This window comes from Copadichromis virginalis, linkage group LG7 (assembly GCF_057382275.1).
Source record: "Copadichromis virginalis isolate Kocher_CV1m ecotype Utaka linkage group LG7, C_Virginalis_male_GT1.1, whole genome shotgun sequence".
Taxonomy (NCBI): Eukaryota; Metazoa; Chordata; class Actinopteri; order Cichliformes; family Cichlidae; genus Copadichromis; species Copadichromis virginalis.
In genome coordinates, this window is record NC_140624.1 from 546,486 (window position 1) to 571,731 (window position 25,246).

The window sequence follows — 25,246 nt, forward strand, 5'->3', positions numbered from 1 at the left end:
CCTCAGAAGGCAGAGCTGTTGAGAAATGCTAGGAGCTAACTGGGCGCTAACCGCATCATTCAAATATATTGAATGTCGCAAAGAGAGGAAGTGACGTAAGATTTGCGCATGCGGGGTACCGATCGGGTTTCCGGTACGGATCGGGTAGTGACATTGACGAAGCATACTGCTACTTCCGTAAACTCGTTGATGTCGACTGCGCATGCTCTGAACATGTCCCAGTCCACGTCGTTGAGTGCGTCCTGTAGCGTAGCTTCTGATTGGGCAGTCCACCGTTTTACCTCCCTCGTGGTCACGTTTTCCCTCCGTATGCTTTGTTTATACTGGGGAATGAGGAAGATGGCGTTGTGGTCAGACTTCCCAAAAGCCGGGTGTGAGACAGCTTTGTAGCCCTGCTTGTATGGCGTGTAGCAGTGATCCAAAATCCGATCCCCTTTCGTTGGACACGAGACATGCTGGTAAAAGTTTGGCATGACTTGTCTGAGGTTCGCTTTGTTAAAGTCTCCTGCTACAATGAGGGCTGCTCCCGGGTCCTTGTTTTGAAGCGAGCTCAGCACATCATGTAATTCGGACAAAGCCATACCTGTGTCCGCTTGGGGTGGGATGTAGACCGCCGTGGCGATGACTGAGGTGAACTCACGGGGCAGATAGAAAGGGCGGCACTTAATGCTCAGGAACTCCAGATGTGGCGAGCAGCCGCTGGAGAGAGTAGAAATGCTCCTGGCATCACACCACTTTCTGTTTATCATGAAACACACTCCCCCACCTTTGGTTTTGTTCTACTCTGCCGTTCTGTCCGCGCGGAGCACAAAGAATGAATCCGACGGAGTTACGGCCTGGTCCGGCACGGTGGGGGTCAGCCATGTCTCCGTGAAGCACAGAATGTTGCAGTCCCTCATGTCACGTTGGAAGGTGACCCTTGCTCTTAGGTCATCGAGCTTGTTCTCCATGGATTGTACATTGGCCAGTAGGATACTGGGCAGTGGTGCGCGATGCGCCTGCTGTCTCAGTCTGTTCCTAATACCAGCGCGTTTTCCCCGGCGCTTCTTTGTTCTGTGCCTCGGATGAGCGGCCCGTCCTTTGTTGTTCTCCGCGCCGCGTAGAATCTCTGGCGGCCAGGAAGGGTCAGGTTTAAAAGTGTCCAAGATTAGATGTGCAACCTTGGCACCGATGTTTACAAGTGATCCGCTGTCGTATACTATAAGACTAGAGGATTTTGGGATGTAAACCAGAGCAAAAAATAGGTAAAAAACAAAAAAAGTGGATAGTCGGAGCGGAGCGGTCAGGAAGGCGTCTGGACGTGGCCGCGCCATCTTGTAACATGTAACAGGTCTATGTTGTCATTACAGGTGTCTCATAACTGTTAGGAGTGGTCATAAAGCAGGAAGAAATACAGGTAAGAGCCTTGGCAGCACATTGTTTAGCTATCGCCCCCACGATGCTGAATCGTGAAACAGAAAGACCTACTGGAGAGAGAGAGACGGCCAATTGGCGTGAAAGCCCTCCAAGCCACGTCTGCACCCCAGGCAGGCATCACTGTTCCCCTGGGAGTAAACCAGCTGTGACAGATGTTAGCCAGAAAAGTAGGGAAATGCAAAGCTTACAGCAAACACGGAGCTTTGTGCCAGACAGTGGAGGCAATGGAAGATCATGACAGTGGGCTTAGGGTAACATGTTTAACATATGCACTGATGTGATTTATAATTCAATGCAAGATCTTCAAACACAATGCCATTTAATGGAGAAAAAAATCTGTTGCCACTCAGATATTTAAACATCTGAGTGGTGGAATTTAAAAAAAAAAAAAAAAAAAAAAAAAGGGTCTAGTACAGCCCTGTGATACTGCCCTTAATGCATCTGGTGGCCTCCTCCTTAGTTTCTCATTGTTAAGTGGGTTTGTGGATGTAGGGCAGCCTTTGAGGTCAGACAGGTAGGTCAGTAAGAAACAGGAATAGTTCTGTGCAGCTGCAGGAGTACAAGCTGTTGGTACAATGGATGCTGTCAAGTAGCACAGAAGACTGTAGGAGTAGGATGGTCTGATGCAGGTCTGGGAGGGAACACCAGCCTGCATCTCATCAGGAGCATGCCCAGAAGCACAAGCTCACACTTAAGGGCAACTCAGTATCTTGACAGACTGGAGAAGCTGGGGAGCGCATCACTGATTTTCCAATTGGCAGACGACCCACTACATCTGAGCCAGAAAATGATACAAGGAATAGGGTTGTGACGTGACGACTCCTAGAGTGAGCAGCCAAAAGAAGAATAATTACACCACCAGCCTGAACCGCTGATACAAGTCAGAATTGGCCTGTTCTCTCTCATCAGTTTCCTGTTCTTAGCTGACAAGAGTGGCCCCCTGTGTGACGTTGTCCCGCTGACTGGATATTTTCTCTTCTTACGGACGATTCTCAGTGAGACAGGAAAAATATTAAGGTCAGGCGGTCTAGCACCAACAACCATGCCACAAAGCAGCTTAAAATCACAGTTCTTCCCCATTCTGATGCTCAGTTGGAACTTCAGCAGGCCATCCTGACTATACCTAAATGCATTGAATTGTTGCCATATGATTGGCTGAATAGATAGGTAACAAAAATATGGTATTTGTCCCAGTCTTAAAAGCAATAGAATCAGTGCCTCCTCAGGGTGGTTGCTATAGAAAAAGAATCGTTTTTAATTTTATCTTAGTACGTAAATATCATAATTGAAATACATTAAAAGCAACTGAAACAATATTTTCAACCTGGGTTTAGGTTTCGCTCTGTTATCACCCTGAAAGAGATCTCTCAAAAACTTCTCACATTCCTAGTGTGTTTGAGGCGATGAGCCTTCTTGTACAATATTTAAGACATTTAAAGTAAGCAGACATAAGAGTTCATCTTTAATTTAACCCGTGATGAAAAACAGAGTTTGCCCATTTTTCTATGGAGAATGCTGCATTTTATTCTTCTTCCACATACATAGAACCATATGTGCACTGTAGCCAAAAATGTGCATATTTACAAAAATGAAATCAATATACACAAAAGAATTATAATACAAGAGAAAAGAAATCCTTCAGTAATCCTTACGATAACAACATGGCAAGTACAAACAAAAGTTATTTTTGACACCTTGTGAAGTTTTTGTGCAGAGATTCTTTTCTCACAAGATGAAGTGTTTGTATGTTCCGGGTGTGTAAGGGTGAAACCGCTGCAGCCTTCATTGCGGTACATCTGTAACTTAAACTTCTTAACACTGTTTTTTTGTGAGCAAACTTATGATCCGTCATTTTAAATGCAAATTAATTTTCAAAGGGTAAGTTTAAACTGTTTTAGTGTTTGTTTCCATTCAAGGTCAGACAACTGACACGTGTCGGCTGCAGACAGAAACTTTTAACCCAGAGCGGGTCAGTTTGGGAAGTAACGTCACTTCAGGTTTTCTTCAGAGATCATTTATAAAGTGCAGCTTTGAGAAAGAACACAGAACTATGAGAGAAGGGACTTTCTGCAAATATCATATGAAAAAGAAAAATCACCAATGAGATTACATAAAACAGTTTATAATGGTCTACCTTTGAAGGGGGAAAGCATCTAAAACTGGGTTTGGGAAGGTAGAGTTGGGAGGGGCTGGTTAAATTAACTAGAAACGTTTTTTGGTAGTTGTTTAAATTCAGCTTGAATATGCACACGTATCATAACTCGGAGAAACGGCTTGTGAACAACAGCCTCTAAATGTTGGCCACGAGCACGCCTAAGGGTGTTTCTTTGATGTGCTCAGCTGCCAAAACAGAAGCTTTGATGTAATTTCCTGCTTAACTTTTGACCAGCTACTGCTTTTGGGGATTTCTATTCACTGTTTATACTTTCATCCGACTGATCTCATCATGCTTCCTGAAATTCTTGCTGTCTCAATTAAAACGCAATTCCAACAGATGCACTGCAAACGAAAACAAAGTGTTCTTTTAAACTTCCCATGTTAATATTGAACGACTCCGAACTGCACAAACCGATGTTGGGTTTTGTAGCCTGGTACTGCTTGACAGTGGAAAAAGAACAAAAATGCTTTGCTGAAAGTTTCAAAACATGCAAAAACCTGCCAGCGTCACACGTGTCTCAACATAAAGCTGGAGAACAAGCTGAGAGTCTGTATTAAGAAGTCAGCAAAGTTCAGGAGAGGAAACCGGTCGTGCGCTGAGCTGGTGCCACGGTCCAAAAAGAGCGCGCCCAGTGCTGGTCCCACATTCATGGAATCTCTGGACTGTTGTCGAGAAACAAAGAAATGATTACCTAGAGACTTTTCTTGTTTGACGAATGTGGTAACTTTTAATATTTTGGTGACGCAGACACCGGTGCTGTCGATCTTTATCGACCTGAAAGTGAAGGAGAGAAAAAGTAGATCGTCCCAAACGATGGGTTTCAACAGTAGCAGCTAGTTTGACGATCAGTCTCGATGAAAAATAAAAACAATTAAAGAAAAAGTCCTCCAAGCTGGAAGAGATGGTAAAATAAATTATTTTTATATATATCCTTGCGTGTGTATGCACTGCGTGTATATCTGCTGATCGTCTTAACTGAGATAGTTCTTTATCCGAGCAGCAACCCAGAAAGGGCGTTCAGGTCTCTCATGTATGGGTTGTCGCTGAGGATGCGGTCGATCCGCTGCTTCTGGTCGGGGAAGATGTCGTACAGTTTTCTCTTCAGCTCTGACGTCTCCCCCGGCGACCGCTGGGGCGGAGGTGAGGGAGAGGGTGAGGGAGAACGGCGAGGTGGGTGCCATTCTGGGGGCCCAGAGTGGGGCCAGTGCGCAGTGGTGTGGGCCGTCAGGGAGGTGGGGGTCCGCGGGGCAGAGTGAACAGCTTGCACGTAAACTGGCTGCTGCTGTGAGGGAGGCCGGAGGTCCGGGGGTCTGAGAGGCGGAGGCGTGCCCGGAGCTCTCCTGACAGGAAGAGAAAGAGAGGGTGTAAGAAGGAGCAGTGCACAGCACAATAACCAACACTGACCCGACAAGGCCTCAGTATTTCATCACACACCAGCTTTCTTTACGGAGGAAGATGTCAAGGTGAGGTCCGTTCTTTCCCAGAGGGTCATCGGGGATCATGAAGTGGTCCTCCACAAAAGTAAACTGAAGCAATCTGCTGGTCAAAGTGGACAAATTCACAAACTGTAACGTCCAAGCAACTGTTCTTAAACTCTAGTGGGCACTTTCTGAACCCACACTGTGTTGTTTTTTCTGCGGCTTTTACATTCTTACTGTTGACATATTACATGTTCAATTGCTGATTTCGAATAACTACATTTTATTCTTGAAATTTTAACATCACTACAAAAGCTGGAAAGTACTCTGGAGTTAAGATCATCAACGCACCAGGAGATCCAGGCGATGCAGAACAATACAAAAGAAGACACGCTTTCAGGTTCTTTGCTCAAACCTTCCTAGAAATGACTTAATATTGTTGCTGACAAATTAACAGCATTTTCCATGAAAGTCTACTGATTTGGGTACAAATGTCTGTTTTTCCCCCAATAAAAAAAAAAAGTTTTAAAAAGAATTAGTCTGTGAAAATTATTTAAAAATGTTAAGAGCTGTGTTGTTTGTTGATGAAGAAATATGCCACACTGAGTCACAGTATGTTTACAGGTATGTGGAAATGAGAAATTTGGTTAGAGTCAGTGATGAGTCTCTCCCTCCAGTACCATGTTTATTAAACCAGTTTGAGAGAAAAAAAAATAAAAACTTTACAGTATGCGAGATTGTTGTCATGGAATTATAAGCTAAGCTAATTTTACCCCTGGTGAAGGCTGAACTAGTCAGCCTGAACAAAGCAGCCTTAAATAAACAGTTTGTGTACGGGGGAACGCCGCTCTCTGTGTAAAGCAGTCACAACCAGGAATTAACCCATGACAGCAGCACCGGATGGCGTCAGACCAACTTGCACAGTGGTTTCCTGTGCAAAAGGGGTCTTTATCCGAGACACTGACCAACAGGGGGCGACACAATCCCACAGTCTCATACATTTAGCCCTTCATATGGGCTCTGGTGGAGCACCGTATGATAGAAGTCATGGAAAATGTTACACAGCTACTTTCAATACAAACACTCTTTGTCATCAGCGATGTATATAAAGTTTCAATATATTTATTCAGTTTGCATTTATTTTATTGTAGCCTTAACTGTAAATATATCGGCATACTAGATGCGCTGAGAGTAATTTCTGTATTCATCACCATATAAGTAAGTCTGAGTGGTTTACAACACTCCCTGCAGATACAGCAGAGTATGAATGGTTGATATCAACGGATTTATTTTCCTCAATACTTTTTCAACGGTTCTCCTGCGTGTCAAAAAACATGTGAAGGACACGATGTGGGTGTTCAAAAATCATTTAAAGACATCTCTTAGCCAAATTAAATATGTTGCTTTAACTGATGTAGCAATATGAAATTCTCATTAAGGAGTAATAAAATGCATTATTCACTATTAGTCACCAAAACTGGATCTTTTGATTGGTGACACACTTAAAAATGCTGTACCCGTTTAGTTTCCTGCACACACATGAATTCTCAGGTTCCTTTTCCTATAAAGGACTCGCTGATTGTAAATAAAATGGTTTTAAATAGAACTTCAATCTTAACATTGCTCCTGTGTGGACTTTCCAGTGCCATGTTAGGTAATGCAGCACGTAAGTGAATGACTCACTGAGCTGTATACACAACAATCACCTCTCTCTAATGATCCTACGCCAGGTGTCCGAGGTGTCGACGAAATCCCTCAGGTTGTCATTGGTTACAATGATCCCGTCTGTTTTTTCTGCTAGGTGGAGCATGAATCTGACGGGGAGAAAAAAAAAGGACACTCAGGATTTTCCTCGTGTTCAAAAATATTGTATGTGGAGAAGGTGCTGGTCAGTTTTATGATGAATGATCTGGGCTTCAAAACATCATCATAGAATCATCATATATCTGCATATGTATCTTCTAGTCATCTATTAGAAAGATACAGTACAGATGAAGGTCAGCAGGGTGAGTCTGGGAGCGAACACACACAAGGGAACCTTCAACAACTGAGCGATTCAGTTATTCGGTCTTTGTCCATCAGTCTCTGTGCCCTTAGATATGAAGTGTTTTCAGGGTGTACCTGTCATCGTGTGAAGATATCCTCTGGCCACAGACTTCCCTGGAGGGGGTGAAAGAGAGCAGCCTCAGGTCTTCTAGCTGGTTTAGAAAATGTTGCTCTGTAAGAAAACACCGCCGGCTGTGTCAGTAAAAACAATGACGACAAAGTGAACACACACACATGTGTACTAAACAGGTTTGTTTGGTTCCCGTACACAATGACCCGCAAGACAAAAACCCAAACAGCTGCTCCAGAAGTACTGCTGCTGATATGACCTTCAGCTGTGTTAAGTACAGAGTTTCAGCAGAAAAAAATGTTTGTGTTTCTACTACTACTAATAATAATAATACATTTTATTTAAAAATAGCACCTTTCAAAGCACCCAAGGACACTGTACAACAGATAAAAACACAAAAACTGGAAATATACACAACAGATGAAAGTTAAGAGCATACAGAGGTTTAAACATAAGCAATTTTAAACAGATGAGTTTTGAGGGTGGACTTAAAAAGAGGGAATGAACTAATATTTCTGAGGTCAGGGGGTAAGGAATTTCAGAGTCGAGGGGCAGAGCAACTAAAAGCCCCGCCCCCCCCCCATTGTAATCAGACAGGAAGTAACAGAGAGAGAAAGAGAAGATGAAGATCTGAGGCACCGGGATGGGAAGTTCATCTGTACTAAATTGGAGAGGTATGGTGGAGAGAGAGAATGAATAGCCTTAAATGTATAGAGGATTATTTTAAAATGGATGCGAAATTTAACCGGGAGCCAGTGAAGCTGCTTCAGGATTGGGGAGATGTGGTGGGTAGAGGAAGTCCTAGTAATAATACGGGCACCAGAATTCAGGACACGTTGCAGCTTGTTAATGGATTTTTGTGTGAGGCCAAATAATAGTGAGTTACAGTAATCAATTCGAGAGATAACAAGAGTATGGACGAGAATGGCAGTGGCATGAGGAGTGAGCAAAGGGCGGAGGCGATTGATACTAAAGCAACCCGTTTGAATAATTGATTCATCACAAGTGAATGAACTGTAAATAAATCAAATACCCACGGGAACAATCACAAGCCTGCTGATGCTTTTTTGTGGCTGTGTCTCCAAGACAACAAAGGACCAAAGGAAAGACAAACAGACACTCCGTTAAAATATTTTAATACACATATGAAGACTGGCCTGTATAGACCTGTCGTACCTGTTGTTAGTCGATCCCTCTTTTGACGCCACTGGGGGACAAAGACTGTGATTTCCCTGTGTCCTCTCTTCCAAAATGTCTCCACTGCTAGTGCTATACCACGGCAGGAGAAGAACCGATGAAGGCCATGACTGCAGAAGTGAGGACGAGAAGGAGGAGGACACAGTTAACTGGAGAAGACAACTCCTAAAAACCCATAAAAACAGAAGTAATGGACAGTAATAAGGCTCAGGGATAAGGCTGTCCACTTGTGAGGAAGTGCCACAAATTAAACTACAGATGCTCCTTGTTCCCTCCACGAGCATTCAAAAAATGGATTGAAAGCACAGAGAGAAATAAGAGTGAACATGTGCACAGGACTAGGATCTAGAGTCAACTAAAGGAACGGGAACCTTGGAAACACTTCAGAACCCCCCCCCCCAAAAAATAAGGCAATAAGCACAAACACTGAACACATGTAAACACATTCAACGTGATGTGTGGGCAAAACCCGGGAGTTCGTTAATAAACCAAACAAATACACGATACAGGGCGCAACGTCAGCTGACCCAGATTGTTGTCGATGACGTGCACGACCTCCATATGCGCACGTCAGATAGCTGTAATACAACATCGGTCGCTAGGACGCAGAAAACCACAGAACAACAAAAGCAGCGCACGGCAGCAGACATGAGAAACTCCCTGACAGCAGCAGGAAGTTGGCTTCTCTCGCTGAAATCCACAGACACAAAAATCTTATCAGCCACGGAGGTATTTTTAAGTATTTGGCCTTATTGGCACTTTGTTCAGTGGTCTCAGGTTTCTGAGTGAAATCTAATCCTGCGTCATTCATACACCTCAACAATCACCACCTCAGGAGAAACGGCACACACGCCAACGCTGACAGCCCTTCAATGGATTTTTATGTTTGGGGGAAATCTTGTGCACATGGTTATTTTCAGAGGAAATGTTATACACTACTACTGTAAGATTTTAAGGCTTCTGTGACCCCTGTTTGATATACAAAAACAGACCGGCACAAGTTCCCCTTTTCTTCACTAAGAACTGAATGTACAACTAAAACGGCAGCTAATAAACTACGAAACAGGGAAAACTAGACTGGAACTGCAGATTTCTGTTTTGGAAAGCTGATGTTCTTGAGGAAATAATTAAATGCTGCTTTATGAATGAAGCTTCTGTTCATTCTTTTTTTTCCCCCATCATGTGAATTCCGGTTTTGTCTGCCCTGCCTACTTCCCTGTATACGGAGTTACTATGGTGTTCAAAAATCTAGTCTTACATGTGCTGCAGTTAAAGCAGAGATGACCAGCTCACATCCTGGTCAGCTGCTCCACACTCTTCATACAGCGTTTAAAACCTTAGCAGTTCCTTAAAGTGCTTCACACATGGAAAAGTGACACAAGTCTGACCAAAAATAAATAAACAGATAAAATAATGATGCAACAAGCTAAAGGTAGAAAGTGGCAACGACATCCGTCTGTATACACTCTGCCAAAAACCAAGCAGAACTGTTTTTAACATCGACGTGATAATTCATCTTTGACTGTAGAGACTTCACAGAGCGAGTTCCTTAAAACACGAGAACTGTGAAATGGAAACTTTTCACTATGAAATTTGATGTCTACCTGAATTCTTAATGTAATGGTGCCATTATAATATTCTTATTAATATCTCAGTAATATCATTCTTGTAATAACGCTGTGAGAAAGTGCCCCGTATTTCACAACATGGCTCGTCATACTCGGGCGGACGCTCAAAGCTGATAAACCCATCGACTCAGACGTCTTGCAGATGCACAGAGTCGAGGCAGAGAGCGCACACGGACACTGCACAACAAGATAAACTTCAGCTTGTGGTCAGAGCCTAAAGTGCAAAGTCAGGGGGAGTTCCACTCGCCGCTGATAGAGAAAGTGATGAATGAGAACACAGCAGGAAGAGCTTATGCAATCTAAAAATCACCGAGCAAACCTGACAAGGGAACACATTTCAAAACTTTACATAACCCAATAACCTCCTTCAGGATCATTGCCTTCATCCCTGAAACTCAAATTACTGCAGTCATTTAAGGCAGGTGTTATTATTTCAATAAATATACAAGAAAATCTCTTCCTGTGTCTGTACAGGAAAGCGACTGCATTGATTTTGGCTCACTTTGCGTTGTGTAGATACAATAATGATCAAAACTGAGTCACAGTGCTGACTTGTGTGTTTCCTTTAGACATACTTCTGGTAAGGAGGGACGATGAAGTAAGAACATCAAAGGAAGTAGCTGCAAAAATGAGAGGGCAGGAGAGGGTCATCTGGGTGGAAGAGTGCGAGCACAGAGGAAAGACAATAATTTGTGTTACACACATAAAGAATGTCCTATCCAATAATCAGAAAGAAACATACAGATTTTTTACTAGAAAGGGCCTTTCTTCTCAAAAACACCCCCACGGTTTCACCCCCACACATCATCAATATTGTGCCGTTACACGTGCTTTCGCTCCGTCAATCACACACACACACGTGAAATCACTCGCAAATATGATGACTAATAACAGTATGTGACTGCGTGGGCAAGGTTTTGGTGCACCTACACAACAGTTGTAGCTGCGACCTACGCGCTTCAACAGATGGTATTGTGTGACAGAGATGGTGTGACCTTAACTGATGATGATGATGATGGGAAGGTGGATAGCTTCGTTAGTAAAAAGGAAAAATGTGGTACGAGAAAATCAGGCGCGGGAAGTGACACCAATCAAAACACATATTATATTTGTCATCAAGCGACTTACAACATCCTGTCCTTACAGCCATGATTAAGAAATGCTCGCTCTGAAAGAAATGACTAACACTCTGCTCTCATCTCTTATTTATAATGGTCAGAGGAGCAGATGGGGATTCAGACAGACAGCCCTGAAAATGCTGCAGCTACAACAAGAAGCATCTGGTAAATCTTCTGATTCCCCGAGTCATGCACAGCTTTGTACTTGATGGTACCTTGTGGATAATCCTGGCATACAAATATGTATATTTGTCTTTTTTTCATATTCAAGCTCATATTCTGCATCATCTAAGCTGAACCAACATGATTACCAAGATGTCAGGAACAAAGTCCATTGGACACATGAGACTAAAGTGGAGATGATGCACAGCACCACGTTTGGAGAAAACCAAAAGCTGCAAATTAGCACAAACACCTCACAGCAACAGCTAAGAAAAGCGGTGGAGGGCTGATAATCAGGTTTGCTTTGCTGCCACAGCACCTGGAAACCTTATTGCACTTGACCATGAACTCCTCTATATACCAAAGTATATAGAGTGAAGCCATCTGGGCAACAGCCAACGCTTTGCTGAAATGTCACGCAACAGGACACTGATCTCAAGCACAGCAGCAAAGCCGAACCAGAAAACGGCTGTTTGTGGGACCTTAAGAGAGCGGTGCATGAAAAAATGAGCACAAACCTGACTGAGCTGAACTGCTGCTAAAGACAACAAGCTACAAACTGCTGAAACGTGTTTGTCACAGGATGGTGAGGCGTCCTGTGAAAAACGGACACGGTGGTTTTTTTTAAATACCCCGCTTGGAGCTCAGGTGTACGCATCAACACATAAAAAACATCCAATTTGTTAACTAACCTTGGAAAAAAAAGACATTTTATACAACCTATATTTAAACAATGTTAGCTGAAGAGCTTTGTGCCTTTTATAATAACTCTCCGACAGATGAGAGGGATCTGAAACTATAACAGTAGTTTTCTTATATAAAGTTTTTACTGAATGTGAATATCTTACTTGGTATGAAAAGGCCAGACTTTTCAGTATAAATTTCTTTTTACACTCACGCCATAGCCACGTTGCTGCCGTCTATGATGATGTGTCTGAGGTCTGGGCGTCCCGGCTCGTTTGGCAGGTTCAGTTTGTAGGGAGTCCTCAGCGACTGATGGAAACGAGCCAAGCCAGTTACTGGTGGGGCCGGCGGGTCATTTGTGGGAGGCGTCCGTGCTGCTGCCCCGTGGAACCCCGTGTGGCTGATTGTCTGATAGGAAGAGGCTGAGGGTCGGGCGATGGGCTGAGCTGACTGACGAGGACGAGACAAAGAGACCGTGATGTCACTGATGTTATAAATCCACCAGACGCAGCTGTCCGGGCGCGTGCTGCGTTTAAAATAACTGCTCATTCCCAGCTTTGTCGTGTGTGTGAAAAGACAACAGACACTGCACAAAATGCTACCTCAAAGTGCCACCTGTTACACAGAAAACTTCACACACACCATTTTTGACTGAACACTGGGGCAATACCTACACTGGTGGTTGAAGCCAGGGATGCAGTGGTGGCAGTCAGCCACTGAGGCGTGCTGCGCAGTGCCGTTACGGTCTCGACCTTCACCGATCCCCCCAAAGTCTGAGTCCCACCTCGGGACAAGTAGTCCCTCTGCGGGATGCCTCCGCCTCCTCGTGCCAAATAGTCGGTTCTGGAACCCGACTGTGCGTTGAGGTGCGCCACCGTGATCATCCGAGACATTCTGTCTGCCGCTTTGGTATCAGTGGGGATGATGTCTTCATCGTCATCAATGGTAATAACCTCATAGTTTCCTGCTCCTCCTTGAGCGCTCGAGCTCCTCTTAATAGTGATCGCCTGAAATGAGGTTCGAATCAAAGTTTAGCACGTGTACAACGCCTCGCCACGGTTAAAAAAGGCATCGTATCTGATAAGATATCAGAGGTTATCTCAGGTGAAGGTATCAGAGAACAAGATGAAAGATAATAAGAAGCAGAGAGAATAATATAGAAGATGTACATGTGAAGACAGGATCGCACGCTACAGCTAGACCTTTGGCTCTATGTCTGTTTCTGTGAGACAAAGAAGTAAAGCTGAAGTGAGTTATTGTAAGTTGTCAAGTACCTGCTGAGTGCTTGTTTCGCTGCCGCTGCACTGCCTCCTGTGCCCAAGCCCATTACTGCTGCTTCCATACTGGTTGGGCTTGATGTTCTCTTTAGATCTCCCTGGGTCCGCCGACAGCCTGCTCAGCTCGAGCTCCTCTCTGAAGCAGGAGGCTGTAGAGACGGATGACGATGAAGAGCGAGCGTCTGAGGTACGCACAGAGTTTAGTCTTCTTTCTTTTTCCCCTCCTTTCAAGCTCTCTTCACAACGCTTAGTTTCCTCCACAATTTTCTCAAGGACGAGGAAGGTATCTTCCGTCTGTCCTGTTGCCTTGACAACACGTTCCACCACTTCCTGCTGGTAACCCATGGTTCTGGGGAAAATGTGATTTTGTAGCATGTTACATTACTGGTGGCTATAATGCATCCGCTTGTCTTTAATGGCTGTAAAGAGAGCCATTCAATTCCAGTTCAAGAGAAACTCAAACAAATCAAGTAACATTACTGGGTTCATTGTGTCGTTCAGACACGGCTCACCTTTCTGTCGATGCTTGTCACAGCTCATACTGACGAACCGCTCAGCAGTAGAGTTTTTTTTTGTTGTTTTGTATACTTTATTAATCTCCTGTACGGAAATTACTCCCTGTATTTAACCCATTCACTCAGTGAAGCACTGGGCAGCCAATCCAGTGCCGAGGGAACAGTGTGTAGGGATGGTACCTTGCTCAGGGGTGCCTCAGGGTAGCTGTTTGGTGTATTTGAACCCCCGACCTCTACCCTACCCTACTGAGTCTACTGAGGTAAGATAACTTACCCACCTGAATCTAATCCAGTGCCATGTAATACATCTTGATGCATGCTCAGTCACCCAGGATGAGCTTTGATCAGTGGTTGTTGATCAATGGTTATGAGAATTTGCATATTAATGATCAAGGAACTGACCTCCCAGCCCTTTGTTCCTTCAGTGGGCTGGTTTCAGCCATTGTGCAAATGTACTGTTTATAAGATTGGAACCTGCAGTCAGCTGAGACTGAAGAAGTCACCTGATGATGACAAAACGTTTCTCCCACTGAAAACGTCCAGGTGAACAGAATCAACTTTTCAGCTACAACTTTCCAAATTGGCTCATTAAACGTGACCTCGTCCCAGACATGCTGTCTGCCTCTCTTCATTCAAACATTATGGAGTTGAACGTAACGTATAAATGTTATGTCCCACCTAGTCATCACGGCTTTAAGGGAAAGCTGACTGGATTGCACATTCAGACAGGAGTCATTAAGAGATCAATGAAAAGGGGGGCGTGTCTGAAAAGGGTACGTGAGGTTGACTCGTTCTGTTATCAAGTCAAGTAGTCAAGTATTTATTTATTGTCATTGTCGATTATGATCTCACCACAAATGACTAAGGAACACTGCACAGTGAAACTCAACAGTTAGCCACTCGATCTGATTCAACTGGATCACTGAACCTTTGTATTACTTTAATTTGAACATCCACATGTATTTTTGTACTGTATGCGTACGGTCATGACCTAATGTTTCATCAACCAGGACAACAACCAGCAGGTCTCTTATATGTACATAAGCATATGTGAGCTCTGTTCAAATACAAAATCTATTCTTCATTAAGATTTCAACTAATTATTATATTCATAAGCAATAATTCTTCCAACGAGTGTGTTAATTTAATCAATAAAACAAAACCATCACAATATCCTTCATTCCAGGTAATATTCGACTTACTGTAATGTAAAACAAAGAAAAACTGACCACGTTTCAAATTATGGTGGTCGTCTTTAGACCCCAAAGATGACCACCATAATTCCAAACAGTTCTAATATAAATCCAAGGAATTCATTTGGAAACATTTGACTAGTGTGAACTTTACCTGAAAAAATTGACCAAGCAGCGGAGGTTGGTTTCTGGGCTGACTGCCTCTCCCTCATCCGAGACACCCTCAGCAGAGTCCAGCATGATGGGCCCAGATACGGTATTTGCCTTCGCTGAGGAGGAGAGGGACGACGAAGCAGAGGGGGTTTTGGATCTACAGCTGCTACCGCCCCCCCGGCCCTCTCTGTCCCTCTGTCGCTCCCTTTCTCTTGCTCTCTCCGGCGACTCTTCCCTCCGCTCCAGAGAGTACTGTCTCTTTGTATCCCGCGTCTCACTGCCTGATGAACGCCGCTTGTGCGTGGGCCGATTGCTGTTATGCAGGACTGCCTCGGGACCTAAACCGATTCCACCTGCTGGTTTACTGCCTCCGCCAAGAGATGATGGCGTGGTCCCTCGCTCCTCAAAACTAGTGTCCAGGATGCGGTTGGAGAGCTCCGTCACAGGGGTGCTGCTCTGTGAGCGGTCCTGGTCAACCTCCGACATGCTTGGATGGAGCATCTGGTTGAGCTGAGTCTGGGGAAGGAAACACAGTGGTTGTTGCCTCAGTTAGGAAACTACAATAAAAGTTCCTCTCAAACTGGAATGCTTGCCATAGCCAACGTTCCTATTGTACTTTCCAGTGTGCTTTACGTGGTTCTTCTTCCCGATGCCAGAAATGACGTCTTCGATTGTACTTAGTGTGTGACTTTCAAAAACATTCAACTTGTTCTTCAACTTCTCTCTTACTTCATACGTTGGTAAAACATGATTTCTAAATACCTAAAAGTACAATGAAGCTCTTAACTTGTTGATAAATAAATAATTCACACTGAAGTCATATTTTTTAAAACTAAAACAAGCTTCATATAAAATAATAACTAATTCAACATTTTGGTGGCAGATCCAAATTTGTAATTCTGCAGCATGATCACGAAAGTTTAAGAGCACCAGTTATGCTCTCTAAACATATCAAAGAGACATGGTTAATGGGGGACTACTATGCATGATTCACAATGATCCTATCCCTCAAAAACACTTTGAATAACCCACCCACCCAAAGCCAGGGCTGGCAGTATGTTTAGCATCTGTGTTAGTAAATCTCCCCTTCACACTCACAATGGAAGTGAGCAGTGAGGGGGTGAGACTGATTTTAGCTCAATGCCTATAGCTTACCAGTTTTCTAAGTAAAAACGGGGGGAAATTCTTACTGACTTGTAAAGCTGGGAAGCATCTTGTTGCTGGGACATAGAAGAATGTCAGCAGATATTAACAGCTAATTCTACACAGTTTATAAAAATATAATAACACTATAAAAACGCCTTTTATTACACATGACCTTAAAGTTAACTTTCTTCTTATTGACCATACCTTCCCACCTTGACTTTCAGACCAGTTTGTAAACTTAAGCTGCTTACACCAAAACAATGAATGCAGAGGTATATTTTTGGGTCGAGGTGTGGTTGAACACAAAATAATACCAGTCATGCATCAGAAAAACTTTTTAAAATCTTAGTATTAAATCTTATAGCACAAGGCTACAATCTCAACTACCCACAGCAGCTTATTCTCTTTGAAATTTGCAGTTGTCATCAAAAACTCTTTGGTCACAGTGGTCATGCTCTACGTGCTGCCAGAAAATGTTCACACTAACCAGAGAAGAGGTGTTTGTGTTTGTAGGGGTGTGAACAAGTCCCAGCAACTCCTCCTTCAGCGCACTGGGAAGCAGCAAGAGCTCCATAGTGTACTTGTCATCCCTTTCCTCCACGAAGGACTTGAATGCTCGTTTTACTGTTGGTTCTGTGTCACATGGTAGACTTCGCTTCTCCTGGACAAAACACAAAAACACTTGAGCGTGTGGTATGACATGCTGTAGACTACTCCTTCTTAAATAATTTCAAATGACTGTTAAATCTTCACATTTTATTTACAACTATTCATCAGCTTTCCACAATATAAATGACCCCCCTGGAGTCACGTAACTACTACAGAATCAGAATGAAACTATGTCTGATAACAAGACTCGTACTTGGAACAGTGCTACAAACTGCTGAACTCTGCTTTGAGCCATCACCACGGGCTCAGCCCGACCCAACAGCCGCAGGCAGCCCGGCTCTTGCACCAGAACTTCAGCGCTCGTGTCCCGTATGAGCCTGTCCAAAAAAAGGCCCCTGGCGCCAGCAAAGATACAGTGCATATCTACCGGGTACCGCTCTTCTTTCTGCAGTTCTGGGTCGCACAGTCCTCGAACATATTCCTGCACAACAAGGAGAACACAAAATATCATCCATCTAGGAAAGAAAGAAAAAAGAAAAAAAAAAAAAAAGGAACCAATCAGAATGACCTAATTTAACATATTTAGCAAAAAATTAAAAAAAAAAAAAAAAAGAATATAAATATTTCACACAGTAAGTGTTGTCTCGTGCTTGACGTGCCCACACACCTGTAAGGTATTTAAGGTGACACGTGATGAAACCAAACTCTACTCACTGTTTTAGGGAATCTCCTGGCTGTGGCAACTGTTTGGATGAATCAGCGCAGGTGGGTACGGTAACTTTCTTACAGATAGTGTTTCGCATTTTTTTGTGTTTCTCTGCCGATAAGAAGTGACTCAGCACGAGCAATGTATGATGACTCAGTGATGCGGTGGGAGAGACAGAAAGGGTGTGAGATTTGAACGTGAGCACGGCTATAAATATGTGGGTGTGGCTTCTTAAAATAAAATAACCAATAAAATGAGTTTCCTTTGGCCCTGTGTACAAACTATACAGGCTGAGAGATCACTGCTGCTTATACATTAGATTTTTAACAAGTAGAAATAATGATTGTATTTATAAAGGAGACTGTCAGGGTACAAGTGTTTGCCTGTGCTGCGTAAGGAAGCGCACGTTTTCTCAAATGAAGAAATAAATGTTTCTGCATAGATTTGAGCATTTTTTTATTTATTTAATGTATTTTTGTTTACACATAATGAATCAATACAAGCCCCATCTCCAGGAAGCTTGGACTGCAGCTCCTTGTTCTGCAGTCTCAGAGAGCTTTAGCACTTTTCTATCTGCTCTAAGTCCTGGTTGGAGTTGCACTCCAACGGTGAGTAAATCTCGAAATCAGTCAACAGCAATCCAGGACAAGGGTCAAGGACAATAAGAACCAGGCCAGCTGGTAGTTAAAACACATGAAGGTAGGGCCAAAGCAAAAAACAAAAAAACAAAAAAAAAAAACAAGATAAGCAAAACTGGCCAAAGCAAAATAAGTAAGGCTGTCCACTGGTAACCCAATCACAGAATCTAAACATGAGTGACCAACCCAAACAAACCTTTTAAAATATGAAGTATTATTGCATATGCTATACAGGGAGTGCGGAATTATTAGGCAAGTTGTATTTTTGAGGAATAATGTTATTATTGAACAACAACCATGTTCTCAATGAACCCAAAAAACTCATTAATATCAAAGCTGAATGTTTTTGGAAGTAGTTTTTAGTTTGTTTTTAGTTTTAGCTATTTTAGGGGGATATCCGTGTGTGCAGGTGACTATTACTGTGCATAATTATTAGGCAATTTAACAAAAAACAAATATATACCCATTTCAATTATTTATTTTTACCAGTGACACCAATATAACATCTCCACATTCACAAATATACGTTTCTGACATTCAAAAACAAAACAAAAACAAATCAGCGACCAATATAGCCACCTTTCTTTGCAAGGACACTCAAAAGCCTGCCATCCATGGATTCTGTCAGTGTTTTGATCTGTTCACCATCAACATTGCGTGCAGCAGCAACCACAGCCTCCCAGACACTGTTCAGAGAGGTGTACTGTTTTCCCTCCTTGTAAATCTCACATTTGATGATGGACCACAGGTTCTCAATGGGGTTCAGATCAGGTGAACAAGGAGGCCATGTCATTAGTTTTTCTTCTTTTATACCCGTTCTTGCCAGCCACGCTGTGGAGTACTTGGACGCGTGTGATGGAGCATTGTCCTGCATGAAAATCATGTTTTGCTTGAAGGATGCAGACTTCTTCCTGTACCACTGCTTGAAGAAGGTGTCTTCCAGAAACTGGCAGTAGGACTGGGAGTTGAGCTTTACTCCATCCTCAACCCGAAAAGGCCCCACAAGCTCATCTTTGATGATACCAGCCCAAACCAGTACTCCACCTCCACCTTGCTGGCGTCTGAGTCGGACTGGAGCTCTCTGCCCTTTACCAATCCAGCCACGGGCCCATCCATCTGGCCCATCAAGACTCACTCTCATTTCATCAGTCCATAAAACCTTAGAAAAACCAGTCTTGAGATATTTCTTGGCCCAGTCTTGACGTTTCAGCTTGTGTGTCTTGTTCAGTGGTGGTCATCTTTCAGCCTTTCTTACCTTGGCCATGTCTCTGAGTATTGCACACCTTGTGCTTTTGGGCACTCCAGTGATGTTGCAGCTCTGAAATATGGCCAAACTGGTGGCAAGTGGCATCTTGGCAGCTGCACGCTTGACTTTTCTCAGTTCATGGGCAGTTATTTTGCGCCTTGGTTTTTCCACACGCTTCTTGCGACCCTGTTGACTATTTTGAATGAAACGCTTGATTGTTCGATGATCACGCTTCAGAAGCTTTGCAATTTTGAGACTGCTGCATCCCTCTGCAAGATATCTCACTATTTTTGACTTTTCTGAGCCTGTCAAGTCCTTCTTTTGACCCATTTTGCCAAAGGAAAGGACGTTGCCTAATAATTATGCACACCAGTTACCACAGTCCTGGTGGTACTGGAGGATAGATATTTTTACTAGCGAAAGAGTCCAAACAAACAGTGGAATAAACATTCCCATCTGCTCATTGCAAAGATAAAGAGAAAATGTGGCATCTGTACAAAAAGTTACTGTAAGCCACCTAAAATTTGCCTCATGAAAATGAACTGCACTGGTGCCTTTCTTAAATTTAAATTCAAGGATATTAGCAGTGAAAATGAACGTACTCCCAAGACTCCTCTATTTATTTAGAACTTTGCCTGTTGAAGTAAGTCAAACACAGTTTGGGGAATGGGACAAATGGATTTCTCGCTTTATTTGGCATGGGAAAAAACCAAGAATTAAATTTAGATCTTTACAGTTAAACAAGGCAAAAGGGGGGGCAATGCTCCCATGCTTACAATACTACTATTATGCATCTCAGGTCATCCCCCTGCTGCAATGGTGTAACCCGAACTTGAAAGCTAAGTGGAAATCCATAGAATTCAATACAACCCCTAAATTCCAACTACAAGCCTCAATTGCGGATAAAAAATTGGCAGACTGTTTAGAAGATAAAGGACCATGGATTAGCCACACTTTAAAAATATGGAATAAAGTGACTAAAATATGTGGCAGTGAACGAATACTAAAAGTATTTAGATGGTGTGCTTATGACACAGATTTTGAACCAAATGAAAGTGATAATAGATTTCAGTCCTGGATAGAGAGTGGACTAACAACATTCCATTCCTTCACACATAAAGGGACACTACAGAGTTTCCAGTCTTTACAAATAAGAAATGGCTTAAGACAAGTAGATTTCTTCAGGTTTCTTCAAATAAGGGATTACTTTAATAAACACTGCAATATCCCAAACCCAAATATGGTTGAGTCAGAAATTTTTAAGATAGTTAAATTAGCATATGATAGTTCTCTGAGAAAGGCAATTTCCAAACTATATGATGTGCTCCTTCAAGCAAGGAAGGATACTACTCAAAATGTTAAGATTAAATGGGAATTGGAATCGGGGATGGGTATAACAAACGAGAACTGGGAGAGGATTTGTAATTTTCATTGGTACTCTCTTGGAGAGACCACTGTTGGAAGAACATTATTAGATTTTTCAAAACCCCTCATCAAACTAAATATAAAAATCGGACAGCAGAATGCTGGAGAAGATGTGCCTCTTCTGATCCACATCATTATCATATCTTTTGGGACTGCCCTAACTTAAAAAATTACTGGCTGGGAATTCATAAAACTTTGTGTGAGGTTTTTAAGATAAAATTTGACATCAATTTTATAAATTTGTACTTGGGCTTGGTTGCTGGCTCGGTCCGGGGAGGGGACACAGAAATCTTACAAGCGCTATTAGCGGCCAGCATAAACTCAATAACCAGAAAGTGGTTAAATCCAACTCCGCCAACACTTGAGGATTGGTTTAATGTGGTTTTCGAAATATTTAAAATGGAAAAATTGGCATTCTTTTTAAAAATTCGGAAAGACAAATTCTACAAAATATGGAATAAATGGATTAGCTTTGTGTCCCCCATCCGCCCTGAATTTAGGTAAGACCAGCCCTGAATTGGTGTATCTTGGTGTATCTCCCATGTATCGTACCATGTCAGGTTGACCCTCAACTTCATAATATGTACCTAATGTATTCTTTGTAAATAAGTTAAACATGTTGCATTATGTAACATATTGTGAAGCCAATGAGTTAATTTTATTTTTTTTTGCTATCAGAATGTAAAACAAAAGGACTAAGAAAAAGGTTTTTTTTTCTTTTCTCTTTTTTTGACTAAATAATGTCAATGCACTTTATTGTAACAAGTCCCTTTTTTTTTCTTCAATAAAAATATAATTAAAAAAAAAGAAAATGAACTGCTGTTCCCAAAGAATGTCAATAGCTGGCACTATGAGATTGTTTAGTGCTTGTGAACTTGAGTAGATAGAGAAGGAGAATAGCGCTAAGGCTACGTATGTTGGTCGGAGCTACTCACCGAGTTTTTCTTTAATTCTTGCTCAAGAAAAAGGTTATGTGTGAAGACAAATTGGATTTTACTCTTCAGCTTGTTGGGAAACACTTTTTGTTGATGCCGATGTACCTCTGTTTTTGTGGTTTTTATTCATTTCCGGTGAGCTGACTAACTGCGCTAGCATAGCAAGCTAATCGTTAGCTAATAATTAGCTTAGTGTAATGTAAATTTCATGTGTTCCCTTTAAGTGCTGTATTATCCTTTTATTTCTTCACTTGTGAATGTTTTAAACCAATCGGAAATATTTCTTTGGAAGCTAGTAGTTAAGTTTTATTTATTGTAATGAGATGATAAATATGAGCAGTCTTTGGCTAAATAGTACTGCGACCACGTTTTGCACTTTCCTCGTGCATCAGTAATGTACATTCTCTCAATTCATTGGATTGATGTGACTGCTGTTCACAAAATATGAGATTTGAGTTAAATTTGTATGATGTAGTAATTGTTTCAAGGTTCTTTGATTAATTTTATTATTGATTGCATTAAGTCGTTATATACAAAGAGTGAGGGGCCTTTGGTCACTAGTGTTAATTAAGTTGTTATATGATATTCATGTAAAATATGTTCACTGCCCTGTGCAGGTTGTTTTTTTTTTTGTTGGAGTCTAAAGTTGCGAGCCAGGATTCCAGATCCCCAGCTGCGATGCAGGAAAGGTTTCCAGCCTACTTAGAAGTGACAACTGGGTTACTTCTTGACAGATAAGCTTATGAAATCTCAGAACAATACACTACCCGGGTAGTACTACTAACATTAACACTATACACACACACCTGAACTGAAAAGACTGAAAAGAACTCTGAACTCTAAAACTGAATACACAGACTGACAAATATGGACTATTGGAACTGTTGTGAACTGTTGAATGACTGTTTTTGTTTTTGAATAAATGTTTACTGTTCTTTTAGCTGTGTGTCATTCGCTCCTTAGTCGATTCCTAGAGAACATAAGCCCAAGATCCTAACTTTCTCTACATTCAGTAGTGGTAAAGTATCGTGTGTTACATTACGTCAATCATACAAGACGTCTAAGACTCTAGTACGCCTGGTCAGAATCACATGTTTGGACTATGGAAGGGAAAAAAAGAGATGCAGTCATAGGAAAAACAGTAGTGATTTCCCAAACTGGAGGAAATGCCAGCATCAACCTAATATAGTTAAGCGGGACGCCACTGACGACTTGCACATCATTCTTATCATGAGTTCAACAGGCTCACAGTGAAATTACCATTTCCACATTCATTTCTCGGTTGACTGGCAGAGCTCGGAGCAGCTGGTTACAGTGTGCCAAAAAGAAAGAGCTGCATGACACAAGATGCAGAAGTGTGAGCGATGCTCCGGGAAATCACACAAAAAGTGATCTGATTGAGATCAAGATTCAGATGTTTACAGATCCCTTGCATGACTAATTGTACCGTAAAACCTCTAGAAACACATCACATGACTTTTAAATTGATGGCTGTGTAACAAGCTCTTTGGTTTCAGGTGAGGTAAATCAGTCACAATGAGTAATCTCTCTCCAGCAGTGGTGCTAAAGAGCGCTGCTCTTTCAATTATTATTATTGATTTTTTATAATAACTTTTAACAAACTCTAAATTTTTATCCAAAAAAAGCTGACACTTAATGAGACGGTCATTTAAAAAGCAGATCATTACATACATATTACAATTTTACAATCACAATGGTCCCACAAGCACACAAGAACTTCACATGTACAGTGTTTAGAAACCTAAAAACTGCTATTTTACTCTGTTATTATCCATGACTTTAACCAGTTTTTGCAAGTTATTTCTTGTTTTGTTTTGCTAATTTAGCCGTCTGCCTCATTAAAATTATATCTACAAATACCATACTTGCAAATGCAGAATAAAGGCGTCTATTCTCTTTTCGTTAAGGAAAAGACTATACTGGCACTTAGTTTATTAGGTGCTAATTTCAAACTTTGCAAACTGTTTAGGGAGCTGAATTAAAAAAAAACTGTAATAACATAACTTCCTTTATGGAGATTCCCAGGCATGCCAATGCCTAGCCAAAAACTGGAGTATTTGGAAGTAGGAGAATCACAATAAAGATATATATATATATATATATATATATATATATATATATATATATATATATATATATATATATATATATATATATATATATATTTATATTAGGGGTGCAACGATATTCGTATCGATATTGAACCGTTCGATACAGTGCTTTCGGTTCGGTACGCATATGTATCGAACAATACAACATTTGTAGTTTATTTTATCAATTTTCCTTCTGACGATGCTGTCTTGTGTTGAGCGCTCAGTGAATCTGTGTTCGACTACTCCGCCTAGGCTGCACTGTCGAGCGCAGATCCACTGAGCGCTCAACACAGACAGCATAGTCAGAAGGAAGAGCGCAGGGCAAGCTAGCGAGACAGAAGTTAAGCTCTCCTTGCAACAGGCAAATTGAACGTCATTCAGATCTGGCGTTTGGAATTATTTTGGTTTTCATGTGACGTATGACCCTGAAGGTAAGCGAGTCATGGACTAAAGTAAAACAGTATGTTGAATGTGCCATGCAATGCTCAATTACATTGGTGTGAACTAGTGTGTTAGCGCAGTTAGCTCGTTACATACATACATACATATATATACACACATACATACATATATATATACACACATACATACATACATATATATATATACACACACATACATATATATATATACACACACATACATATATATATATATACACACATACATATATATATATATATATATACACACATACATATATATATATATATATACACACATACATATATATATATATATACACACATACATATATATATATATATATATACACACATACATATATATATATACACACATACATATATATATATATACACACATACACACATACATACATACACACATACACACATACATACACACATATATACATACATATACATACATATACATATACACACATATACACATATATACATACATATACACACATATACACATATATACATACATATATACATACATACACATTATACATACATATATACATACATACACATTATACATACATATATACATACATACACATTATACATACATATATACATACATACACATTATATACACATATATACATACATACACATTATATACACACATATATATATATATATATATATATATATATATATATAGCAGCTGGATAGCGTAGTGGTTAGACTACACGCCTTTGGAACAGAGGATCGCAAGTTCGATTCCTGCCTGGGGCGTCTGTATCCAGTAAGGGTCCTAAGGCTAGACCCCCTATGCTAAGCAAGCCTACCGCAGACATGAGCGAGACAGATAAATATGAAGGCATGCCGGCTCGGACGTCGCCCGGATCAACAAGGTCCGCGTCAGGTGTTGAGGAACCAGGGCACCCTGACGAAAAGTGGGCTACTGGAACAA

At 41.6% G+C, this 25,246-nt stretch overlaps 1 protein-coding gene across 3 annotated transcripts in view; it reads right to left on the minus strand.

Moving 5' to 3' along the window:
• Positions 1-2,644: 2,644 nt before the first annotated feature.
• The window catches only part of n4bp1 (nedd4 binding protein 1), a 33,692-nt gene continuing 11,090 nt past the window's right edge, over positions 2,645-25,246 (minus strand). The window contains exons 2-13 of one of the 3 annotated variants that reach the window (XM_085461077.1): positions 17,044-17,271; positions 16,669-16,842; positions 15,037-15,551; positions 13,172-13,523; positions 12,572-12,904; positions 12,112-12,347; positions 8,285-8,415; positions 7,114-7,210; positions 6,699-6,806; positions 5,009-5,113; positions 4,551-4,914; positions 2,645-4,466 (exon numbers count right to left, since the gene is read on the minus strand). In XM_085461077.1, the coding sequence (XP_085317203.1) occupies positions 4,563-4,914; positions 5,009-5,113; positions 6,699-6,806; positions 7,114-7,210; positions 8,285-8,415; positions 12,112-12,347; positions 12,572-12,904; positions 13,172-13,523; positions 15,037-15,551; positions 16,669-16,842; positions 17,044-17,271 (2,631 nt within the window). In that variant the 3' untranslated portion in view covers positions 2,645-4,466; positions 4,551-4,562. Of the gene's footprint in view, positions 4,915-5,008; positions 5,114-6,698; positions 6,807-7,113; positions 7,211-8,284; positions 8,416-12,111; positions 12,348-12,571; positions 12,905-13,171; positions 13,524-15,036; positions 15,552-16,668; positions 16,843-17,043; positions 17,272-25,246 lie in introns of all 3 variants that reach the window. The other 2 variants (XM_085461078.1, XM_085461076.1) reach the window with 2 other exon arrangements.